This window comes from Culex pipiens, unplaced genomic scaffold, assembly GCF_016801865.2.
Source record: "Culex pipiens pallens isolate TS unplaced genomic scaffold, TS_CPP_V2 Cpp_Un0095, whole genome shotgun sequence".
In the NCBI taxonomy this organism is placed as follows: Eukaryota; Metazoa; Arthropoda; class Insecta; order Diptera; family Culicidae; genus Culex; species Culex pipiens.
This window is the reverse complement of record NW_026292912.1, coordinates 1-23473: the sequence shown is the minus strand read 5'-3', so window position 1 is coordinate 23473 and position 23473 is coordinate 1. Positions and strand designations below refer to the sequence as shown.

The window sequence follows — 23473 nt, the reverse complement described above, 5'->3', positions numbered from 1 at the left end:
GAATATTTCACGAATATTTCTTGACTGGGCAACTTTTCTGCTAACGAAGCTTACACTGTAACTGAAAATCGCACTTTGCTGAGTTCGTTTTCGCACTTTTTCATACGATTTTTTCAGTTCAACTACGATAACACTTTTTTGTGTAATCGCAGTCGAACTGAAAAAACCGTATGAAAAAGTGCCAAAACGAACTCAGCAAAGTGCGATTTTCAGTTACAGTGTACCTTGCGTTTTCAGTTCAATTGTTCATTCGTTGCATGCGCTTTCTTGCAGTTAGACCTACTTCGTTAGAAGCACGGATTTATAAACCGAACGCAAAAATCAAAAATGGTAAGAATTTTTTCAATAAAACCTACTAAAAAGCGGATCAAACATCGGTCTAGGCCCCAAAATCAACATTAAAAGTAGGAATTCATTCGCATACTTAACCAGGTTAACTACATGTTCAAACTTGTGTCTGGTCTATTCCGGAAAAGATCCGGAAGCAAAGTTGTAGGGTCATGGGTAGGGGGCAGAATTGTCCATCCTTGGTTTTGGGTTTTGATTGGACCAAACATGGGCCAACTATTAGGCAAGCACCTCACCGAAAATTACGTTGAATGAATTACCCAGAGCAACATATGAAATCTATGACCGAGCCATGTAGCCAAGTGGTAACGCTTCCGCCTCGTAAGCGGTAGATCGGGGTTCAAATCCCGGCTCGGACCAACACAACTGGTGATCTTTTCCCCTTCTGGGTTCGATTGCTTAGTAAAGGGAAGGTAGTGTATCGTCACAAACTGGACCTTATCAAGACACCTTAGGAAGACGACCTATGGAATGTTAACATTAACATTAACATGTTAACATTAAGTTGATTAATAAAACTGTCACTGAAACCGCTTTGTAAATGCCGGCCCCGATACTCTTCACGGGTGTTCCCCTCAGGAACAGGGAAAGATTTACTTTTTTTTTACTTACATATGAAATCGGCACGTAAGCATTTTGAAATATATTGCAAGTTAGGCTTAAGGCATTTTTTACAAAAATCGATTTGTTAAAAAATAGTGGGCTTCCCCAGCTACCACCCTTTCAGGTTTTGTAACATAGTTACCTGGGATATTGAAAAACAGTACTTATGAGCCGTTAACAAATTATGCTCCAGATTTTTTAATTTTATTTAAAATTTGCAAATTTCTTTCCAAAAACATGGAAAGTTTATTCAATGTTAAGAATAATATAAGTTACCAAATTTCAAGGGACTATCAAGGACCTTTGAGTTTTTGTTGTTGATTTTATTAAAGGGAACCTAACCCTTGGCACAGCGTATTTCCTAGAACAAACTTAAGATAAAAAAAAATCGGCAAGTCTGATATTTGGCACCATGAAAGAAGTCAAAATATTTCGTCGGGGGGTCTAGAGCAACTTTTTTTTTAATTCGAAGTAAATAGCTTTTTTTTTGGAGATTCAAGGAAAGTCAAATTGTGTGGTTCCGTTCAGGTGATGGAATTAAATAATAATTGTTATAATTTGTAGTTGTCGTGGTCGGTTCGGGCTTGTTTTAGAGTTGTATGTTTTTTGGAGTAGTGCGTGGCCAAATGGTTACGCTGTCCGCTTTGTAAGCGGATGATTCTGGCTTCGATTCCCATCTGCTCCAACCTTCCATCGGATGAGGAAGTAAAATGTCGGTCCCGGCCTTGGTTGTTAGGCCGTTAAGTCATTCCAGGTGTAGGAGTCGTCTCCATGCCATAAGTACAAACAACACACCAAACCAAGCCTACTCCGGTGGAATCGCTGGCGGCGGTTGGACTCGCAATCCAAAGGTCGTCAGTCCAAACACTGGGGTAGAAGGTTCCTTGGAGTAGAAAGAGGTTTGGGTGCCCTCCCCATTCAAGCCTTCGGACTCCTAGGTTCGAGCAGAAACTTGCAATAGAGACCACAAAAGACCCGGGGGTCGTTAATGTGGTTGGTTTGATTTTTTGATTTTTGTTTTTTGGTGTGTCCGTCGCGCGAATAAGTGTGTTGTGCTGGTTCATTTTGTTCGGTTTCCTCCGGACAGTGTTGTGGTGACCGTGTTTTGACAGATTTCTAGACGTGTAGCAAGTCATGCTGGCATTTTTCACTCGGATAGCGGCTTTTGTTTTGATTTGAGATTTGTATGTGTAAGTGCGCGGTAGTGAATTTAGTCGAATCGGAAAAAGGGAGAGAGAAAATGAGAGATAGCTGAGAAAAGTTTGAAAGCATCACAAATCACTTTCGGTCGACTCACGACTGCTTTCCATAAACGGTTGTGGCAGGAGGATCAAATTTAACTTCCTGAAGGACGTCTGTCTCTAGCAACGATAACTGGTGAGTTCGTTCCTGATCAGAATACGGCGGAAAAAGCAAAAAATGAGAATAGTACGAATGTCGAGTGTCGTCTTTCGTGTCATTGGTTCTCGCGTAATCCCGTTGTTGTTTTCTATATATGTTTTTTTTTTCTTTCGTACTAGAAAAAGATAGGAATTACGAGTATTTTGCATTGGAATGGCGCGTGATTTCATTCTTTAATTGAAAGGAAATAACTACATATAAAGTTTAGTGTTATTTTTGTAGTTTCGTATTAATTTGCATAACAAATCGTTCAAAAATCTTTCTTGTATCCTCGCTGATTGGCAGGCACGCAGGCGGCTATGTCCTACCGTTAGGATGGCGCGACAATGTTACTGCCTCAAACCATATTGTAGTAAACAAATGTACAATTTTATCTATTAAATAATTTTCATTTTGGCATGTCTTTCCACAGTCGGCTGTCTAAGAATAAACAATTTCATTAAAAATGTAACAACAGTTAAACGGGAAATGTCTCATCCGCAGCATCCGATTGTTTGCCTTGAGAATAAAATATAATACCTTTCAACAAACACTATGATTTTGGGTCGCATCATCATCTTCTATGATGAATCCTGACCAAACACCCTATCCTACTAACAGGTTTTCAGGTTCCTGGCGCTCGTGGGGTGTAATCACAGATTAAATCAGCTGCCCTAGTAGCAACCTGCGCTAACTAACATTCCCGTCCCTTAAACTCGAGGTCTACAAACTGACATGGCAGGCGCCGTTGGTGGCCAATGACTGTTACCTATCCGCAACTGATCTAGTTTTGGCAATCATGGTGTTTTATCTTTTCAGTGCATTCATACATGCTGTTGATAAGGGAAACACCATTAGATTGTTGAAGCCTATGATCATTAGTGCTGAAAGGATATTACGGTTCTGTTCAGTAACGGAGGGACAACCATGGGTGATCTCTCATGATCATGCTCATGCTTTTAAATTCGAAGTAAATAGCTTTTTATGAAATATTCATTGTTTAGTAGTGTTTTTTGTTCAAAATTGTATCCGGGCAATCTGTTGCTGTATTTTCATGGAAAATTGTACAAAGAAAAGATTTTTATTCGATCGTATTAGGGTTTCCAGCTTGGATTATGTGGTTATTTCAAAGAAAGCTAGAAAACTGGCAAATTTGGACCGGAAACTTTTTATTGGAAGTTATATATTGGTCAAATATGTAAGTTAGAGTCTCCCAAGGCTTTGATGGATATGTACATGAATCCATCGATTATGAGCGACTTTTTTTTTAAAGATAAAACCTATGAAACCGAAAAAAAATCTTTAAAAAAAAGTTGCTTCAGACCCCCCGACGAAATATTTCGACGGAATATATCGGGAAAGAGCCCTTCTTTCATGGTGCCAAATTTCAGACTTGCCGATTTTTTTTTATCTTAATGTTCTCGAAAAAAGGTTGTAACAGACAAATTACCTTGTTTGCTAATTTTATCCGTTCTGCCCCGTACCCTGGAAATTGAAAACACTAAAAAAAATCATTGTAAAATTGCATGTAAGAGTATGCAAATCACCTTTGTGAGCAAAAGCATATAATATTGTATGAGAAAACGTGTACTCAAAAAGCATGTACGGAAGAAAAAAAATCTGGTTTTGCACACCCAGAAATAACGAACAGGCGAGTGATTACCAAGTCCGCGCCCCAACCCGCTCGGCTATCTAGCCGCTGTGAATATGGTAGCATCAACACCGATGAAGCTGTATATCCCCCGTACATCGTTTACAGTTAATACAGTATACGACGTACGGAAAACTTCCTGCTTGGCATTGATCCAATTAAAGTGGCGCGGACGCGGTAATATGAATATGACTCTCGCCGGATGGATGTTATAGGATGTTATTTTTGGGGTGTGCAAAACCTGATTTTTTTCGTCCTTACATGATTTTTGTGTATACATTTTTTCAAACAATATCACATGCTTTTGCATACGATTACCTTCAGATTGTTATAGGATGGTGACAGAATGTTTGCATTGATTACGATAGGCGTTTTCAATCCATTTAAGAAACTTAGAACACTCATTATTTTTAGGAAGACGAACAATTCTGGAAAGTGCTTCTAGCGAAAGGTCCAGTGCCAAAAGCTGTGAAGGATTTCCTTCAACACTGTGGTTACGACAGCTATGTGTCATTGTTGGCACTCGACGACATCGAGCTGAAGCAGCTAGCGGACGAGCACGGGCTGCGTCCGGGTCATCTTTCGGCCATCAAAAGCTACCGCGCATTATTCTTGGAAAACAGCTGGAGTAAACTAACTCAACAACAACCGAAGCAGCTCGCCACTAAGGCACCTCCTGTTGAAAAACCTATGCAGAATTTCCCTTCTGATCTCGTCCCTTTACTGATCAAAAGATTTCAGCAGAGACTCGCTCAATGGGTGAGCGTCGAAGCCAAAGAGTCTCACCGTACAACCCGAGCCGACGATTTTAATGTTAAAATACTAAAGAAACAGTTAGAAAAGAAAGTCGCAGTGGACTGTCCGTTCTGCGGCACCCAAATCATGTTATTTTTTAAAATGACGGGAGAATCTTCATTTAACGTCATCATTTCGAACTACACAAAGCACTACCTGTCCAACCACCTGCAATGCAACGACAAAGAGAAAAAGAAGCAAACAAGTTTGCTCAACATTTTCGCAACAAAAGGTAATATTTTTTTATCTTTTTTTTATTATTATTAACTGCATTTTATAAATTTTAGCTCCCGTCACCCAGGAAGAACAAAACGTCGCAGATAACGGAGAAACGGACGCAGGTAGTTTTAATCTGTAGTTAAAGACGATTCGAACGTATCATACCAAGAAATATTTTCACAAATATTGTAGTTTTTTGCGAAGCGTTTGATATTGTATTGCATTCTGCTCTTATTGAAACAAACTGGTTTTGTTAATTTTTAATATTCTTTTCCAATCAAATCTGTTGTTCATTTGTCTTATTTTTAATGAGTTAAATGTGGAGCTGAATTCATTGTTATAAGTCATGTACGTAATTTGTTATTGAAGTAAAAATTCGAATAAAATAAGATAAACTTTGACTAAATGCTGCTGGTTGAAAACAATCAATGAATGATGGTCATTAATAAAAAAAATATCTTTTCAAGCATTTTTTTTAAATTTATTTTAATTCTTTTAAAGACAAATCCAATGTATCAAAAGCGTAGATCCTTTAGGCCGTAGTAGAATAGTAGTTTAAGCAATATCCAAAAAAGTTACAAGCTGATTTGATACCGTGCGGGCCCAATAGCACGCCATCTAGCGAAAAGGAGAGTACGTCTCCCCGGAGGAAACCCTGTACATCGTTACGTTCCCCAAGGGACACCAACCTAAGGCAGGGATGCCTACCGGAACAAGCGACCGAACGTGACCCTGTGCAGGACATGCTTGCAGCAGGGTCATGGAACCAGGAACTATCACCTCAAAAGGTGGTGCAACAACTGTGGGGGTCCCAACAAGACGAACAAGTGCGAAGCACAAGACGAGCCGAAGCGATGTGCTAACTACTTTGGAGCACACGATTCCACGGACCGCAGCTGCCATACGCGTGCGGATTTAGTCAGGAAGCTGCAGCAGACGTCGAACCAGTAGCCGCCAGTACGAAAGGCGGAGAAGTAGAGTCCGGCGTTCCTCGCCGGCGGAGCTCCCTCCGCTGCCGGGTTTGTTCCCGGATGAAAAACAAAAGGATCGTCCTCGACCCGCAGAAAGGAGCAAAGAAAACACTGGCCCTCGCGCCGGAAGAACCATGAAGGAAGAAGCCGATTTTCAACGAGTACAGCGCCACAGACCACAGCTGCCCTACGCGTGCGGATTTATTCAGGAAGACGTCGAACCCGTAGCCTCCAGTACGAAAGGCGGAGAAGCAGAGTAAGGTAGTTCCGGCGTTCCTCGCCGACGGAGCTCCCTCCGCTGCAGGGTTTGTTCCCGGACGAAAAACAAATGGATCGTACTCGACCCGCAGGAATCAGCAAGGAAAACACTGGCCCTCGCGCTGGAAGAACCATAAAGGAAGAAGCCGATTTTCAACGAGTACAACGCCAGGTTGAAGCCTGTGATATTTGTTTAGACCAAGCATACGTCATTGGTTACCTGGTGTGCAATTATGGAGTAAAATGAGTTTGTTTTTGTTCTATGTTATATATTTCTAGACTAAACTTTCAAAACAACCTATGAGTCATGGATTTCCTATTCAGTTAACACCTATTAAAAAAACTTATTTTTGATTTTTAACCGACCCTCAGTACTATCCTGGTCACAGTACCAAAGAGGACCTAATAAAATAAGTTATCTAATCTAATCTAACCTTAAGCAGCCAGTCTTTCGAGGGCATCCTGGAGAATCACTTAGGTAGATTAACACCTAGTATCTTCTTGCCATTATTAACGTTTGCAGTACCCCATTGCATTAGAGTACATTGGAACATAACAAACGTTGAAGCAGCCAGGCCTACTGCGTAAAGTTAACCGCAAAAATGATTCGTTGAAAAGGATTGAATATGAGCACGAATGTTCAATCAAAAATACAGTTCTGAAAGAAAGGGAAAAAGAAACGTAGGAATCCGCGGTTCACGTTCCTGTTTGTTTGAGTTATGAATCATTGAGAGGCACCATACTAAGAAGTGCTCCAGGACCCTCTGGAATGGGACATTGTATTTGCATAAATGCGCTATAGTCACTACCACCAATTAAACAAGAAATCTAGTAGAAATCAGTTCTGTCATGAGAGTTTAAGTGCATACCATATTCGCAGAACAAAAATTTTAAAAATATTTGTTGGAATGAATCAAAACAGATTATTATGCATAGTTTTTTAACAATATATATTTTTTTAGAGCCTGAGAACATAAACGCAAAAGCTGGATTTGAAAAAATCAAGCGAAATAGATCAAAATCCCGCCTGTTCAATTTGAGCACTGGTTTTGATATTAAACAACCAACGATCTTGGAGCACTTTTTGACAACGGAACCAACGCTCGATAAAACTGGACACGCTTCTGCACTCAATAAGACTTCTAGCACTGTTATTGCGTGCGATGAGCCACGGCGGTGCGACAACGAAAACTTTGAAACGATTAACAATTATTATCTGGAATGTCTAGTGAAAATTTGCCACCGAGAAAATCAACGAAAAAAAATCATTTACTCAGAGGAACTTAAACGTTTTGCCATGTGCTGCTACATTACCGGAGGGCGAAGCAACTACATCAACTACTTGAGGCAGTTGCATCTTCCAGCAGTGTCTACACTGTTCAACTATTTTTCGAGCGTAATGCAAAATATAAGTGAAGGAGCGTTGAGGATCGACGAGTTGGTTGCGTACAAAGACAAGTTGAAGTTGTCGAATTATGTTTTTATATCTGAAGACGCTACAGCAATCACCGCCAAGGTCGAGTACGATGCGAAGCAACAACGAGCCATCGGAGTTGTTAACCCGATTGATGACCATACTGGATTGCCAATAATAAAAAAATCGATACTGCGAGAAGCTTTAGACATTAAACGGCAAGCTCAAACTGATCAAATTGCATCAGATGTTAATGTTGTAATGTGTACCAGCTTATCTGCAAATGCAGCACCGTTTTGTTTGCTGGCGTATGGCGTAGGAAAGTCTATGAACGCGATATCATACGTGGCAAGAAATAAGCACATAACAAATGAACTAGCGAAGCGCGGAATCATCAATTTAGGGTGCGCTGGAGATGGCGCGGCTGCTAATTCTTGTGGAATGAAAATCATCAGCAATCTGGGTCAACAGCCCAATGAATCAGTCCCGAGCGCTTACAAACAGTATTTTTTCAGCATCATGCGAAATCCTCCGTACTGCTTTCAAGATCACACCCACGCTGGCGGCAAATTGAAAAATCGGCTTCTAACGGTTGGCAAAGTTTTGAGACTCGGTAAGTGATTGAAATTGATGTTTGAAACAAAATTAGTCAAAACCAGTTGTCAAGCTGATTTTTGTTGAGATAACAACCACTGCCCCCTCTTTTAGTTGCGCTACTGCGCTCGACATGAGTGACGTGCTCTTCCAGCTGTCACAGTCTGTTTATATGAATAAAAAGTCTTTTTCAACCGCTTTGACTGTACGCACGCGTTTTCGTCGTTCCTCCTGTAAGCCAACCGAAACCTCTTGAATTTTGATGTTTCTTCCCCATTGTTAGACAATTTCCTAACACGTTGTTTCATGCTTTTGACAGCTGTCAGTCGTTCCAATTAGCGAATTCGGATTCGCTCATCTGCATGCGGTTCCATTCGAATTAGCGAATCCGCTCTGTAATTGGGCTGCACACTAGCGCTACCTGCAGTCATGTTGCGAAAGCATGATCTTTTCGGAAACCAAATTAAGCGTGTACCCATTTTTCTCTAATGGTACGTTCGTTTGAACAGCCAGTGTGGCACTGAGTGCCGCACTCGTCGGTGCCAGTTTTGGTTCAAACGAACATTCTTTTTCAGTGTGCATGGAACTCGCATGAAACTGAAAAAATATCGAGTGCGGCACTAGAGTTTCAGTTTCAAGATGGCGGCGAAACTCGTGCGGAACTAGCGCGAGTTTCTTCAAAGAAACACTTTGACAGCTCTGAGTGCGGCACTCAGTGCCGAACTAGCCATCAAACGAATGTACCATAAGTGTGTAGGAATGAAAACTGACATATATTCGCTTTGGATTTTTTTTCTCATCCTCATATGCCCAGGAAATTTGTTAAAGATGGGCTAGAAAGTTAATTACAATATTCAGCAGCATGCTTAAATATGAGAACCGAGTAGTATTGTTAATTAGATTTTGGTTAACCGCGGTAAATTATCTTAAAATATTTCGAACTGTCAAAAATCCACCAAACATTTACCACACTGATACTCTATCAGTTTGCAGCAAAGCTAAAAGACGCGTGTCGCCACCTATGAACAAATATAGTAAACCTATGAATTTTAGAAAAAATGTGTTTTTTCCTTCTTAATCAACATTTTTATAAAAATTATGCCAGATTCGGATGAGAAAAATTATTTCCAACAATTTGGTGTATAACTTTCCAATATTTGTTTGATTTTTCTATGAGAAAACTGTAAATTTAGAAAAAGATAGTAATTTGGACTATTTGGCAAGAAAGTCTGTCAAAAATCAATACAAATTGTTGAATATACGTTAACACATCTGTTATCAACTATATAACTGGTTATTTCCTTGATATATACAGGGAAACTCATTTTTTTGTGTTCCAAAACATGTTTTTTTAAAAAAAAGGTCACAAATTTTTGCGCGCCCAAAAGTTGATGTTCAATATTTGAAAGCAAAAAAATTTTCTCGTCTTTTGCAACCAGTTTCATGAAGATTGATGCAGGGAATCATGAGAAATAAGCGATTTTGTTCTTTAATCGGCAGAAAGGCAAAAGATTTTAGGTAAGTAACCTCATTTTGGCGCCACCTACATTTGAAACGCAGTCGCGCTGCAAAACCTCAATCACACAAAAAACTGTGGTAGAAAAGTATCCACCGCGGTCAATTTTTGACAGTTCGACACCAACGAAGTGTTTCAAGAAAATCTACCGCGGTTAACCAAAATCGAATTAACAATACGGCTCCGGTGTGATGGGTAAGGCCATAGAATAGAAGTGTAACTTGGAGTGAAAACAAGATGGCGACGTGTTTCAAAAGGCCCCCACGATTTTTTTCACTTCTCACTGTTCTGACTTCACAGTGTACCTTGAAGTGGTATAACTGGTGGTATAATTCACTGTAAACAAACGATTACAGTAGAGCTCCGCTAATTCGGCAATTTCGAAAAAAAACTAAATTTTATAATCATATTTTCCAGTTTAAAACTATAAGTACCGCCAACTGTGGTGAATTGGGACTACGGTCTGAATAGGGACAGCAACTTTAAAAACAGTTTAAGAACGAAACACGGATTTCGAAGATTAGTAATAAATTGGCAATATTTATTCGAGCAGTTGTTTGGGTGGGTAGCACTAGCGTGCCCAGATCCTCAAGGAAGGTGGGGCAACAATATGAGCGTTTTGAAAATTTCGTCGTTTATGGACTTGTATAACATTATTTTTTTTAAATTCTTAGCATTTTCCAAAATAAAAGGATGAGAGCTTCGAAACAACTTGTTGAGTTTTTATATTATTGTGATATTTCATTGTGTTATTGTTATAAGGCCGTTGCAAATATTTGATGAAGTTTATGTCCCTCGACTCTGACCAAAGTCGAGGGGGGGTGGGGGGGGGGGGGGGGCAAAAAAATAAAAAAGTATAAAAATTGAAATTACGAGCCATGGTTTCAACATTTTGATGGAAAAAAAAAAATTTTGCGAAAAATAAAATTTTTGCGGTGCTGTACATTGCAATTTCATAAAAATTCAAAACATTTTCAAACATGCCCAAACATGCTAAATATGATTATCAATGCAGAAAAATGCATTTTAGATTGTTTTCAGTTGATTAGACTTCTATTTTCATGGAAATTTTGAAGTTTATAGGAAAAATATTTTTTTTGCCCCCTGATTTTTCAGACCAATTTTGAAGGGGGGGGGGGGGCGACATAAACTTTGTAAAATATTTGCAACGGCCTAACTATACATTGATATATCTTTTAATTCATAACATTGATTATTCATTTTTTATCATATATAATTATATTTCAAACGCCTAACCCCCCCCAAAAAAAACTAACCCCTCTCAAAAAATATCCCAGGGCCTTCATATATTTTATGGACTGGATGAGGGAGTCGTGGATCGCCTGGCCCAAGTCACATGAATGTCATTATCTATTTAATCATATCATAACAAATGGTTGGATATAGAATGATAATCTTCTAAGGTCCTTAAGATATAAGTCGGTTACTAACCGAACCGTCTCAGTTGAAACATACTGTGGTCATGGCCAAGTCCTGCCAAGACGGGGGTACTAATACATACATACATACATACATACCCCCTTGGCAATTTAAGAACAAATTTCTGAGGATGGTGGGGCAACTGCCCGATGTTGCCCCACCCTGTGCACGCTAGTGGTGGGTAGATTTATTTGCTTGGTTCTCAGATGTTCAATTTTCTTGCCTTTACCAACTCCTTGGACTTTCGCTTCTTCTTCGTTGTGTTGGCTAAAACAAAATTAGAATAACTAAATTTCAAGCCTAATTAAAAAAAAAACGTTACTCAATCCACCTTGAGGTGGCTGATGCCTTCCTTACATTAATGCAGTTTTATTTTCTACTAAATAGCATCGCAAATACAAATTCAATTAAAACATCATCTAATCATAACTTCTCTAAACATTGTCAGAACTTTTGAAGTACTTTTCTAAACTTCATAATATTTACTAGGGCCTGATGGGAACCCAAGACGGATCGAACCGGAGATAATTGAGTGCAGTTTTTTGGTGCACGGACTTACAGACATACACACGCACCAACATTTGTTCAGAATTTGATTCTGAGTCGTTAGGTATACGTGAAGGTGGATCTACGAGGTTGAATTAATAAGTTCACTTTTTGAGTGATTTTATAGCCTTTCCTCAATAAGATGAGGAAGGCAAAAATAAACAAAACGGGTCACAAAATGCGTTTAACATTATAGTTATGCTACTGTCACAAAATTGCAAGCATCAATGCATAAATAATTTTTTAGATCTGTGTACCCAAAAGTTTAAAATTTGTTCAAAGATTAAAAGCCTATATTTGAAATAAAATAATAAAAAGAAAAAACGCGATGCAGATAGTTTACAAATTACAAGTTTGTTCAATGAAAATCTGAATCTGAATCTGAAAAAAAACATTGCTTAAACTGCTGTCCCAATTCGCCCCATGTGTCCCGATTCGCCCCAGATGACGGTACCGCTGCTTCAACCGTTTACAATACTCTTTGCCACAAATAAATAAATATTGTCTTATCCGTAATCACAACCAATTCGATCCATGCAGTTTCAAATGAATGTAAGTAGTTTTTTATTACAAAACAATGTTCATTATTTTAAAAAAGGACACTACATAATAATGCTCCTTTTATTTTGCTTTTGATTAATTTTGGTTCGTTGTCTTTTTCGCTGAACATTGCTATAAAAACCATTGAAAGTTTTTTTAAACTTTTTAAAAGTTCAACCTTTCCAAATTAACGAGGTTTGACTGTAGCCCAAGCTTGCATAATTATACCAGATTTTATCATGGCGAAGCTGGATTGTTGGTACAAGATGACGGCAAATCGGTGGCTACGACAAATCGTTGCAAACTTTTTAAATAATGTTATAAACATTGCTTTTTCTAATTTTTAATTTTAAAGGTATTCAGTGATATGTGATCGCTACGTTATGCATTATTACGGTAAACTTATCCTTTCGACTTGCACGACGCGTCCTTAAATTGCTCAGGGAGGAAATGATCGGAGCAGATGAACAGGTTTTTCACCGTCCACAGCATTTTGGGATCGAAGAGTAGCGACCAAGCAACAAATTCCGAACTGTGGGAGACATTTTAAGCATTGAGCTATCCAAAATTAATTCGACATTGTTTTTCCTAAACTTACACTAGTTCAATTGTTTTGCAATCATAAGTTTACAAAAAATGCAAGATTTGAAGAAAACAAAAAATTAAGCGAAAATAGTAGTTTATGCAACAAGTTGCAAAAAGAGGATTTTTTCAGCACGAGTCGTACATTTATCCAACGAAGTTCACCGAGTTGGATAAATACGACGAGTGCTGAAAAAATTAAGTTTTGCAACGAGTTCCATACAACATTTTTTGCAATTCCGAAAAACCCATTGAGTGCAATTTCAAGTCAAATTTTCAAGTATTTTGTCGATAAATCGTTTAAATCAAAAAAATTATGAAAAGTGTTACTTTTCGAAACAAGTGCTGAAAAGTTAAACTTTTCAGCACCCATTTCAGTGCTGAAAAGTAGAACTTTTCAGCATTTATTTTGTAAATTGTTGCTATTCGATTCTGTTATTTTTGGTACAGAAAAGTAGGCTATTTCGTCGTTCAAAAATGACAGGAAAAGTAAGTTGTTTCGCGACGGAATTGCAAAAAAAAACTTTTTGCAATAATAAATATCGAAAATTCCAAAGATCTTTAAATCTTTAACCAGGTCCCAGTACCGAAAAGAACAGAACAAAAATAATTTTAAGAAAAAATGCAGATTCGCCAATATGAATAGAACTGTTATTGAATTAGCAAATCTGAATTCGCGAATTGGAACAACTGACAGCTGTCAAAAGCTTAAAACCACGTGTGTGTGTGTGTGTGTGTGTGTGTGTGTGTGTGTGTGTGTGTGTGTGTGTGTGTGTGTGTGTGTGGTCCAATCCAATACCCGCTAACCGGTAGCGAAATTATGGGAAAGTATAATTTGTATCAGACTTTGTATATGCCGAATGCTGATACAACTTATCTCAGTCCTGGGTATTAGGTGGTGATAGCCCTCGCGCTGCTTCCAACGATCCATTTCAGAATGGCAGAGATCCTAGCGGCCCAATTCCGAGGTCGTTGGGCATTGTCCGGCCCCGCCTTAACATAGAAGCAAGCACCAGACGGATCCTTGATCTATCTTAAGACTCCCAATCCTTTCTGGCAAATCAGGGATCAGAGCGTATTTAATATGAGAAGAATACAACATGTTTTATAACCTTCAGATGGCCGACTGGTTAGAGTCCCAGACCATCAATCCAGAGGTGTGAGTTCGAATCCCACCTGATTCAGTTTCGTTTTTGTTCAATTCCTGATTCCAAATTTCAAAGGTACCGACCGGGATTTGATCCCTGAACCTTCTGCTTATGAGGCAGAAGCCGTAACCATTAAGCCACGGAGCCGGTTCTGTCAAAAGCTTAAAACCACGTGCTCGAAAATTATCGAACAATAGAGGAGAAAAGCAAATCGCGACAAAATTTTGAGGCTAGGAATTTTGACAGGTATGATTTTCATAAAGTATTCGCCTCCTTTTCTCTCCCACAGAAAACTGGGGACAATGTAGCTGTCAAACTAGGCCAAACTGTTAAAGTCACTCACAAAATGAACTTTGAGTGATTTGAGTGATTTCTGACGTCACGATTTTCTCCTCAATAGAAATGAAGAGATTCGTTTTTTTAAGAATAAAATTTGATTTTCAATTGCAATGATGTCAGTTCTTTGGCAATGCGATGCAAAAATGGTGGTAAAACAAATCATATAACAAATCAACATATATGTTGATTAAAAATAATTTTCAAAACGAAGTTTAAAAGCGCTGTGAATGTTAAGAACCATAGAAAAATATAGCAGCAGACTTTCCATACTGCCCCTTTGTCTGCGTGTTTCACTCCCGGTTTGTTGATGCTAAGAATAAAACAAATTTTAATTAAATTCTTCCGAATAAAAATCAATAATGGTGTTGTTGCCACCTTTAGCAACACTTTCTTGAAATTATGCCAGAGTAGTGGTATAATAAAGTATACCATCGCCGATACGCGGCGCTACTTGTTCTTGAGAAAAAAGTGATACAACTTGTTTTTGACAGTTGGACTTCTATTCTATGGTAAGGCGCAAATAATTAAATAGTGTCCTTCTGGATGAGCCGCGTCAGAAATGAGTTTGAATCCCGTGAAAGGGTCTGTCTTATGAAATGAACTAAAAAGTGATACCACCAACGTTCAGCTCGATCCACTACGACGAGGAGGAACAGGTACCAGATCCGGACGCTGCCCGTCGCGATTAACCTCATTCAGGTTGACCGAGGCCAGCTTCTGGGCTATGATTTGGCGTTCCAGCTTTTCAAGTTGAATCGAGGATTTCCGAAATCCAAAAAGGAGAAGGGGGAGAAGGAGCAGATTCCGCACTTCTAGCATGGTTCCGTGAATTGTTTATTGCACCGTTTTTCAGCACGTCCGTTCAATTTAGTTAAACGGAGTGACAATATCATTGACTTGAAACAATGAAATAAAAAATAGCGCTACCAAAGCGAATGGATGACCACAGTATCGTGGTCTTGTATTTAAGCTAGTGGTTTCATTCATGATTTTGATGCAACCACCGAGGGCTCCTGGGATCCAGTTGGCCCCCAGCCAGTTACGTTTTTATGTTTCAATTGTATTAAAAAAAAATCATGGATTTTCCGTACTGCATAGCCTTAGCTCCACTCGCCAATTTTCGAGTGGTCCGCTGCCTTCGGTCCATGCGTTTGAGGATAACGTATCGCGGCGATACGTTATTCCCTTGAATTGATGGATTAATAAATAAATAAATAAATACACACTTTCGCCGAGCTCAATTTCAGCGCATTCTCCTCCTCTTCACAGATTGACTTCTAGTTGACCTCTTCGTCGTTTAATTTGTACTTCACCAAAACTACGGTCATTCTCGAGACGCGCACCGATCTGGCTAATGGTGAACTTCTTCTCAAGAGAGAGCTAGCTGTGATGCCCTTTGAGCGCATCCCACGTCTTTTTCGCCGTCAGTTTTTCTCGGATGATAGGACACTGGTTTTTCTCCACTCTCAACTGGATCGTGGTAAGGGCCTTCTCGTCTCCTGCCGCCCACGCATTCGATCCACGCCTGTTACGGATCCACGTTTATTTCCCTAATTTATTGTGTGTGTGTGTGTGTGTGTGTGTTTTTTTACAAGGTCGGAATCTGCTACCAGACACCTGAGAATTAATTTCTCAGGTAGTGTGGGGTTGGGAAACAATGAGTTACCCACTAAACCAGTCCTGTGTGTGTGTGTGTGTGTGTGTGTGTGTGTGTGTGTGTGTGTGTGTGTGTGTGTGTGTGTGTGTGTGTGTGTGTGTGTTCCCAATCCAATACCCTCAGACCGGCTGAGAAATTATGGGAAGGTATAGTCTGTATCACACTTGGATTATGCTGATACAGCTTATTGAAATCCCGGGTATTAGGTGGTGTTAGCCCTCGCGCTGCTTCCAACGACCCGTTTCAGAATGACAGAGCTCCTTGCGGTCCAATTCCGAGGAAGTTGGGCATTGTCTGGCCCCAATCCTTGTTTCACTTCAAACGCCCAATCCTTGTAGTTCAAACTACATAGCTTTCCGATTCGTTCAAATTTCATCGCGATCTTCAGCAACACTTTTCATGAGTACTACGCCGTGTACATGTTTCTGATCCACCGGTCGTTGATTGATAGGGTGCCAAAAGATTTGCATCGAATTGCACAACTTCTCCAACAGAAATATATTTTGTAGAATCAGCCTATGCGAGGTTTAAGTTCACAATTTGTTCACAATCTTGTTGTTGTTGAATATAATCAACAAAATTTTGCGTTTAATCAAACCAAGATCCATCTCCATTCCACAAGAATCATTCGTTGTTATTAAAAAGTTGCTTTCGCGTTAAGCTAGTTTTTTGAACCAACTAAATGTTTTGTTGAATCGAATCATAGGACAAGCGGAGAGGATGTTGAGCCGCTGTCAGTGCGAGCGACCTCCATCAGCTTGCGGTTGTGAGAGCAGAAAGGAGAACTCGTAAGAAAGCGTGTAAAATGAGACAGAAGATTCTCTCCGTACTACCATGGTTAATCTAGTATGCCTTATTTTTCTGTGTGCTCTTGTTAGGCCGTCGGACAGGTCAAAGAATTAATAAACACAGATGCTATTACACAGCTTCAAAGGAAATGGGTTAAGGAACAGCTTTTCGAATGCCCAACTAGCTAGCTTTTTAAAAATGCGAAAGATTTGAGCTCCCTGATATCACGATTTGGCTGCACTCGTATACGATTAACCTAACTTCTTCCATTTGTTCACGATCCCGTATGGTGTTCCACAGGACAGTCACTTAGGTCCACTTATCTTTATGTTGTTTATCGATGATCTCTACCACCAAATCCGAGCCCATAGCCTGATACCAGGTAATGAGAAGGCTTGCCATAAATGCTGCTACAAGTGGTGGCCACGTGTGCATATCACATCGCGGGAGAAACACTTCTGGCAATATTGACAAATAATTAAGGTGTGAGATGTCAGATGTATGGAGGGCAAGTATAGACTCGGGTTTTCTGTGGACACTTCCGCGGTTGTGCTGCACACAAAAAAACATTACTGTGATGACAAAAGTAATTTACTCTTGAATTAAAAAGTGGTTAAAATTTGCTACATTAAAAGTTTTTTTCTAATTTTATAAATGAAAACTTTTAGTGCTAGAGTTTTTGAAAATCTCATTACTAACTGATTTAAAAGTTTTAACTTTTAACACGACTATATTTTTTTTTTCGTTTTGTCATTCTCGTGTAACCGTGTACGTCCCAAATATAAACAAACATTTCGGTAGTTCCGGTGGTGAGTTAGTGCTGGAGAGTCCACGATGCGAATCAAAGCCGAATGCGGCCGCAGCCAGGAATCGAACGCGGACGCCTTGGTGAGCCAAAACAGCAGCAGCGGAACGCTTTCGAAGGAGGGTGGTGCGGGTGCGAGACTAGGTCGAGGGGTTGGTTTTTCGAAAAGGAAAAGGCCAGCTTCCTGCAGCTGTTTCTCGACCGGAATAGGTGAGAAGAAAGCTTGTGTGCTTTGTGAGGTTTGATTTTGTTTGTTTATGTAGGTCGCCTTTTGGCCGGTTGCCGAAGATTGCAGGGGATGTGGATTTGCACTAGTTGTATTTGGTTGTGGTGGCCCGGAGTGGGTGGCTGAAGGTCAATTCTCACGCGAACTGGGACGGGATCATCGAGGAGATGGCGCAGCCAAAGCGTTGCGTGAACAACGAAATTGAGTGGAAGCAGATTTACATTTGGTTTTTGGACAAGTACGAAAAAGTTAGTACGTACACAGAACCGGTTGTTGCGTTTGGAACGGAATAGTTAAACGATCGAATTGAATTCCGTTTCAGAATTCCGATTGAGTTGACTGGGCAAGCGTCCGCTCTCGTCTTGAAAGGAGAAGGTCGCGAGAAAAGACCTCCGCGTGTGTCGCACGATTTTGGATCGCACAAGCGGATTCCTCGCAGAAGATTGTTCGGCCTTCGTTCGGCGGCTGAAATCGCGTAATCGCCGTAAGTCGCGCATCAGTGGGAGCGGCCGCTCGGATTGGACGGTCTCTGAAGATGCCGCAAAGTGAGCTACGTTTTTAACGATCAGAATCGCCAGGGGAGAAGGCCACCGCCTTACAAAGGCGCGTCAACTCCGAACCAATCTCTGGAAGTCACCCGAAAGGAGGTCCCGTGGAAAGAGGAATTAACTAGGTAAAAAAAAAGAAGCCGTTCTGCTCAGAATAGTCGCACTAACCGTAGAAAATCATTCACAGAAGTCACAGTGCCAATCTCGCTGTGGGAATCTGTGTCGCGAAAGACTCATCTTTAAAGAACGCCGTCAAAAGCAAGGTAAACAGTTGCACTAAGGTCCCGCATTACAGTTCTGACCCATTGCCTTCCTCAGGCCCGAAATATTCACAGGAAGCGCAACACGCACGCGCACACCCCGTCAACCAGAACGCAAAAGGGACCGTTGTAAAAACCGGCCACTAACATTGTTTTGTTTGGGGCTTTTTCTGTGGGTGCTCGACATCGGCTGCTGGAGGCTGGTGCACGTTTGCTGACGAGCGATGGAACATCCCGTCGGCAAGCACACGGAGCGGTACGAGTCGCCGCCCCGGCACGGCGTACGTACGTCTTTGAGGGCGCTGGGCGAGACAACGCTAGGCGTTGTTCGCGAGAGCGCAGAAGGGAGCAGCCTGGCAAGCTGTGGTCGCACGTGGGTATGCTGTAACACGTGGCGGTCAAAGGGTGAACTTTCGAGCCGGCACGCACGCCGACGGCGGAATTCAGGTTGCAGCAAAAGTGAGTGCTAGAAATTAAGCGGGTGCGCACCACAGAAAAAGAGCCCCAAGGGCGGGAAGAAAGAGCACACGCGCGAGAAGCGTCATCTTTGCGCATGTTAATATGTTGAATGAAATAATATGTTTTGAGCGCATTTTTGTTGGGTTTTGTTGATTATTTATGGTGCAGCCTGAATGTCGCTTCTTTGTCTGCTAATTTTGAGATTTACCGCTTTAGTTAAGATAATAATGTAACAAGATGTTCTCTGATGGAGGCAGCGTGTGTAGATCGAGGTTCTTGAAGGCAACCGGCTAAATAATTGCTGAGATAGATGAAATTTGCATCTCCTCGGCTGGAAGTACGGCCGCGTGCCTTCGTGATTGTCGGACCTCCTTCGCATCCTTCGAACCGCGTGAGCCCTCGCCGTCCCCAGGTGTTGGAAGTTCCTCTAGTGCCACCAGTTGAACAGCGGGCAGCGTTGGAAAGTTTAGTTCTAGAGTTTTTTTTAAAGGTCCTATAAACAAAATTTTCAATTTTTGCTTGTTGGGTGTTTCTAGAACCGCCTAGAGTCAGGGGTATTCAAAAACACCCAAAAAGCAAAAACGAGAAATTTTGTTTAAAAGACCTTTTAAAAAAAACTCCAGAGTTGCTCCATAAGTTTTCGTTGCTGATCCAGGATTTGACGAAGCTGGCGCATGGTCCACTCGTCCGCCGGATCTTTTCCGAACAGCGAAGCTTCCATGGCGAACATAACCTTACCTGATCGCGGAATTTTCTTTGGCGAGAATCGCGGCGAATCCCGCGAGGAGTTGGCCACAATCCACGTCGCCAATTTTTATGCGCCGGGAGTGAGCAACAACAATGTTTCACGTAACAAAGAATATAGTTTTATTACACTAATTATTCTACTAAAAAAAACAAGTCTGCTTCAGCCGGCGCGCGTGCATTGAGTGGCGATAATACACGCTGATGTCTGTCGCGATGACAGCTTGACGTCGGAGGCGAATAGGGTGGCAGTTTATAAACAGTTTATAAACTAAAAAGCCGTATTTTGTAAATTTGTATGCCTCAATCTTACCCCAAACCCATGTGACCCATGTGTTATTGATGAAACCAAAGTATTAGGTTCAGAAATAAGATAATCAAGCAAATATACATCATTCTTAATTTTGTTTTGCTTTGTTTTTTTCAGGTAACTTTTTCGCGAGCGTGGGACATTTGCTTGTTCTAATACAAACAACCCCTGTTACGGAGCATGGACTCTCCGTTGGTGAAATCAAGACGATTGATCGGATGAATTTTAAAATAGTTGAGAAACTAATCAAACCACAAGTTACACAAGCACTTTCAAAGCATGTTGAGCAGAGCGAGGGTACTATACTCTACCTTAAACTGATTAATTACGTTGTTTCTTCGTTTATGGAGCCACATTTAACGGTTCTGGGCAGAGTTCGAAGAATATGGTATGCCATATTCTTTCTACGGTACTGGCGGACCTGGTTAGCCCGCGCTCGATTATCATTAGCAGACTTTTACATCACCCACAACGCTGAATTTTGCGTCGAGCTTAATGGGCACGAGTTACTGCAGATTATTCGGTACTGCCGCGACGAGGGCTGCCCAGAAGCGTTTTTGGCTACGTTTTTCCACTCTCAATGGAACGAAGCATTTTTTCGAAAAATCCGCTCGATGGGATCTACATTTTCAACAGTTGTCAACTTCTCAATCGGTGAATTCTTACAAAGAGTAAAGCGTGCGGAATTCCTCATCGAGTCTGATGTTCAACTGGAGCATAAAATGAACAAACAGCAGAAGCAGCGAGATATACATGTGCCACTGGCGATGCCGAGCGACGAAGAAATTGGCCAGGTCATTGAAGTGGCTAGAAAAGAAGCCGAGAAGGATCTTGCCTCGGTTGGCGTGACTTGTAATGCACCACCTACGTGTCACATTGCGCCTTCGAAAATTGTTTTCGATCCGAAACAATCAACTCCGGACATCGACAACGACAGTGACAGCGAGGAATCAAGCGAGGATTGTTTTTGCATAAATATGAGTGAATTATTTCCCAACATTAACTACGATGCTGAATTCAAAGATTGTACAAACGAATACGGTAAGTTTGATGGTCAGTTTGATTCAAATTGGATATTTTTTTCGTCTATTGTATTGTAAAATTTTGGTTAACCCATGGTTGCTACTGAAAAGGGATGCGACCAAAGACACAGATTGACACATCATCATTTCAATCAAATTATCCACCTTGCTCTGATATAATTGAGCGATCTGCCAAAACAAGCAAACGATAATCGCAACCAGAGATATTTTTTGCCAATCATTGATTGCGATGCTTGTGTCGGTAAAAGAAACAGACAGACAGATCTGATTGTTATTTTGGATCATCATTGATCCCTTTCATCTCGTTTCGGTGAGGGATGGAGAAATGCAAATCAGCGCAGGATGGCGATCACAAATTGGTCCATTAGAAAGCGATAGGCCCATGAACGCTAAAACTATGACCTCAAATAACTAGAAACTGGAAAACATTTCCTTGTTGTTACCTGGAGCAGAAGTGACTAATGTAGCAAAAAATGCAAAAAGACCGTTGTGGATTCGTAAACTAAGAGTGTGTCCTGTTCATGCTAGAGAATGTTTACGTATGGAATGAAAGGAATACACTTTTTGTTTACTAACCCACAACGGCTTTTTTGATTGTTTTGCTAGAAACTACAAAATGGTATTTTAACTTGATGAATAATACTTATCCCGAATTACACGTACAATCTTTTTTTTTACTGTTTATTTATTATCGTTAGTTATACAATATAATAGACAAACAAAATATCCATTTTGAAGGATTTTTTATTAATGTGCTTCAAAAATGTTAATGTGAACAATTTTTTACTTTTTAGACAAATCGTCTACGAAAAATGCTTTCGTAAAAATAAGGAAACACGATGGAACAGTTGTAATTGTCAAAGTGTTAACACTAGTGAAAATCTTTCGGAAGCAGCCGGCGAGATTAGGATCGGATAGACTACAACGTTTTGTTCGGTCCTATCCTGAACAAGACACCGAGGTCGTCATCGAGAAGTCGTCCGCACCTGGCATTTACTGCTCGATAAATATTGGGGATTGGTGCCTGTTTAGTGTCAAAAAAGACGACGTCCGAGTGGGACAGGTGCTGGGTTTCCAGTATAAAACACCGAAAGGCCGATACAAACCGTACAAACTGGAAACGGCCCCGGTTGACGGCCACAACGACGAACAAGCGTTGGTTGTGCACGGTAGTTTCTTTACAATCAAAAAAGATAATCATTTGCAAAATTGTTATTTTAAGTTTCCAATTTATGTAAAACGATATGCTGGACATATTAATACTCCTCAAAAGGAAGGAGGAAAACTTGTTTTAGATGAGAAGAGCAAAATCTTCGTTAATGAGCTTGCTGTCGCTTAATAGCAAAATCTCAGTGTGTATAATTTTACATAATAAATGTCGCTATGTTTACTACCAGTATTTCTTTTTAATGTCAAATTCCTTTTTAAAGTCCGAGTCGGAGCCGGCATGTTGTGACTAGCTAGAGTCGGAGACGGCGTCGCAATTCACCAAAAACCGGAGTCGGAGCCAGAGTCGGAAAATTTTCCCCAACTTTGTATGGGAGTTGTTGTTGGACTCGCACTCGGTCGAGTCGAGACTTTTTGGAGTTACAGTTTGCGAAGCCGGATGAACAGCAATTTAATTTGAAAAGAACTTAAATCTAAAAAAATATTCTTCGATCGGACTTGAAAAAATTCTTGGAGTTCCTTGGCCGTGCAATTTTAAAATTATCGCAGTTTTAGTGAACAAAGTAGATTGTTTGCCGTTTTCGTTGTTTTCCAGTTTTTTCACACGGCGCGCCGAAAAACTCAGTTTTTACTTTCAAAAAATTGTATCTCGAAATCCTGTTTATGATGTAACAAAAATGAGTTTTTGGAGGGCATTCAGGGGTTTGTTCCGGTGGGACTACTGAGCCCAAATCCCAAATATGAGCTTGATTGGACGCAACAAGACGTGGCGCTCCGCACTTGAATTTTAAATCGGATTTAACCAGTAAAAAGAGGTTTTTTCATAAATGTCCATTTTTGAGGCACTTTGGCCACTGAAGCGTTTATTTTCAACATCACTGGCATGTAGGCCAGAATATTCCGCAAATTTATATAACAAATAACAAATTACTTAAACAGGATTATTAATTACCATAATTACATTCAAAATTATCGTTAATTACTGAAATTACTAAATAATTACTTTAAATTACTCAAATTAGTCTGAATTACTCAAGTAATTAATGAATTACTCAATTATTGCTTAAAAAATAGAGTAATTCCTAATTATTTGCCAGTCTTGAAGCTTGCTGGAAACCCTT

General features: G+C 40.3%; 1 protein-coding gene across 1 annotated transcript; it reads left to right on the top strand.

The window, feature by feature from the left end:
* Positions 1–208: 208 nt before the first annotated feature.
* LOC120431956 (uncharacterized) lies at positions 209–22781 on the top strand. The gene is made up of 6 exons (XM_039597090.2): positions 209–330; positions 4397–5009; positions 5065–5118; positions 7188–8252; positions 20260–21183; positions 21980–22781. Exons 1-6 carry the CDS (start codon positions 328–330, stop codon positions 22522–22524), a joined length of 3204 nt encoding a protein of 1067 aa, XP_039453024.1. The 5' UTR covers positions 209–327; the 3' UTR covers positions 22525–22781.
* Positions 22782–23473: the final 692 nt, after the last annotated feature.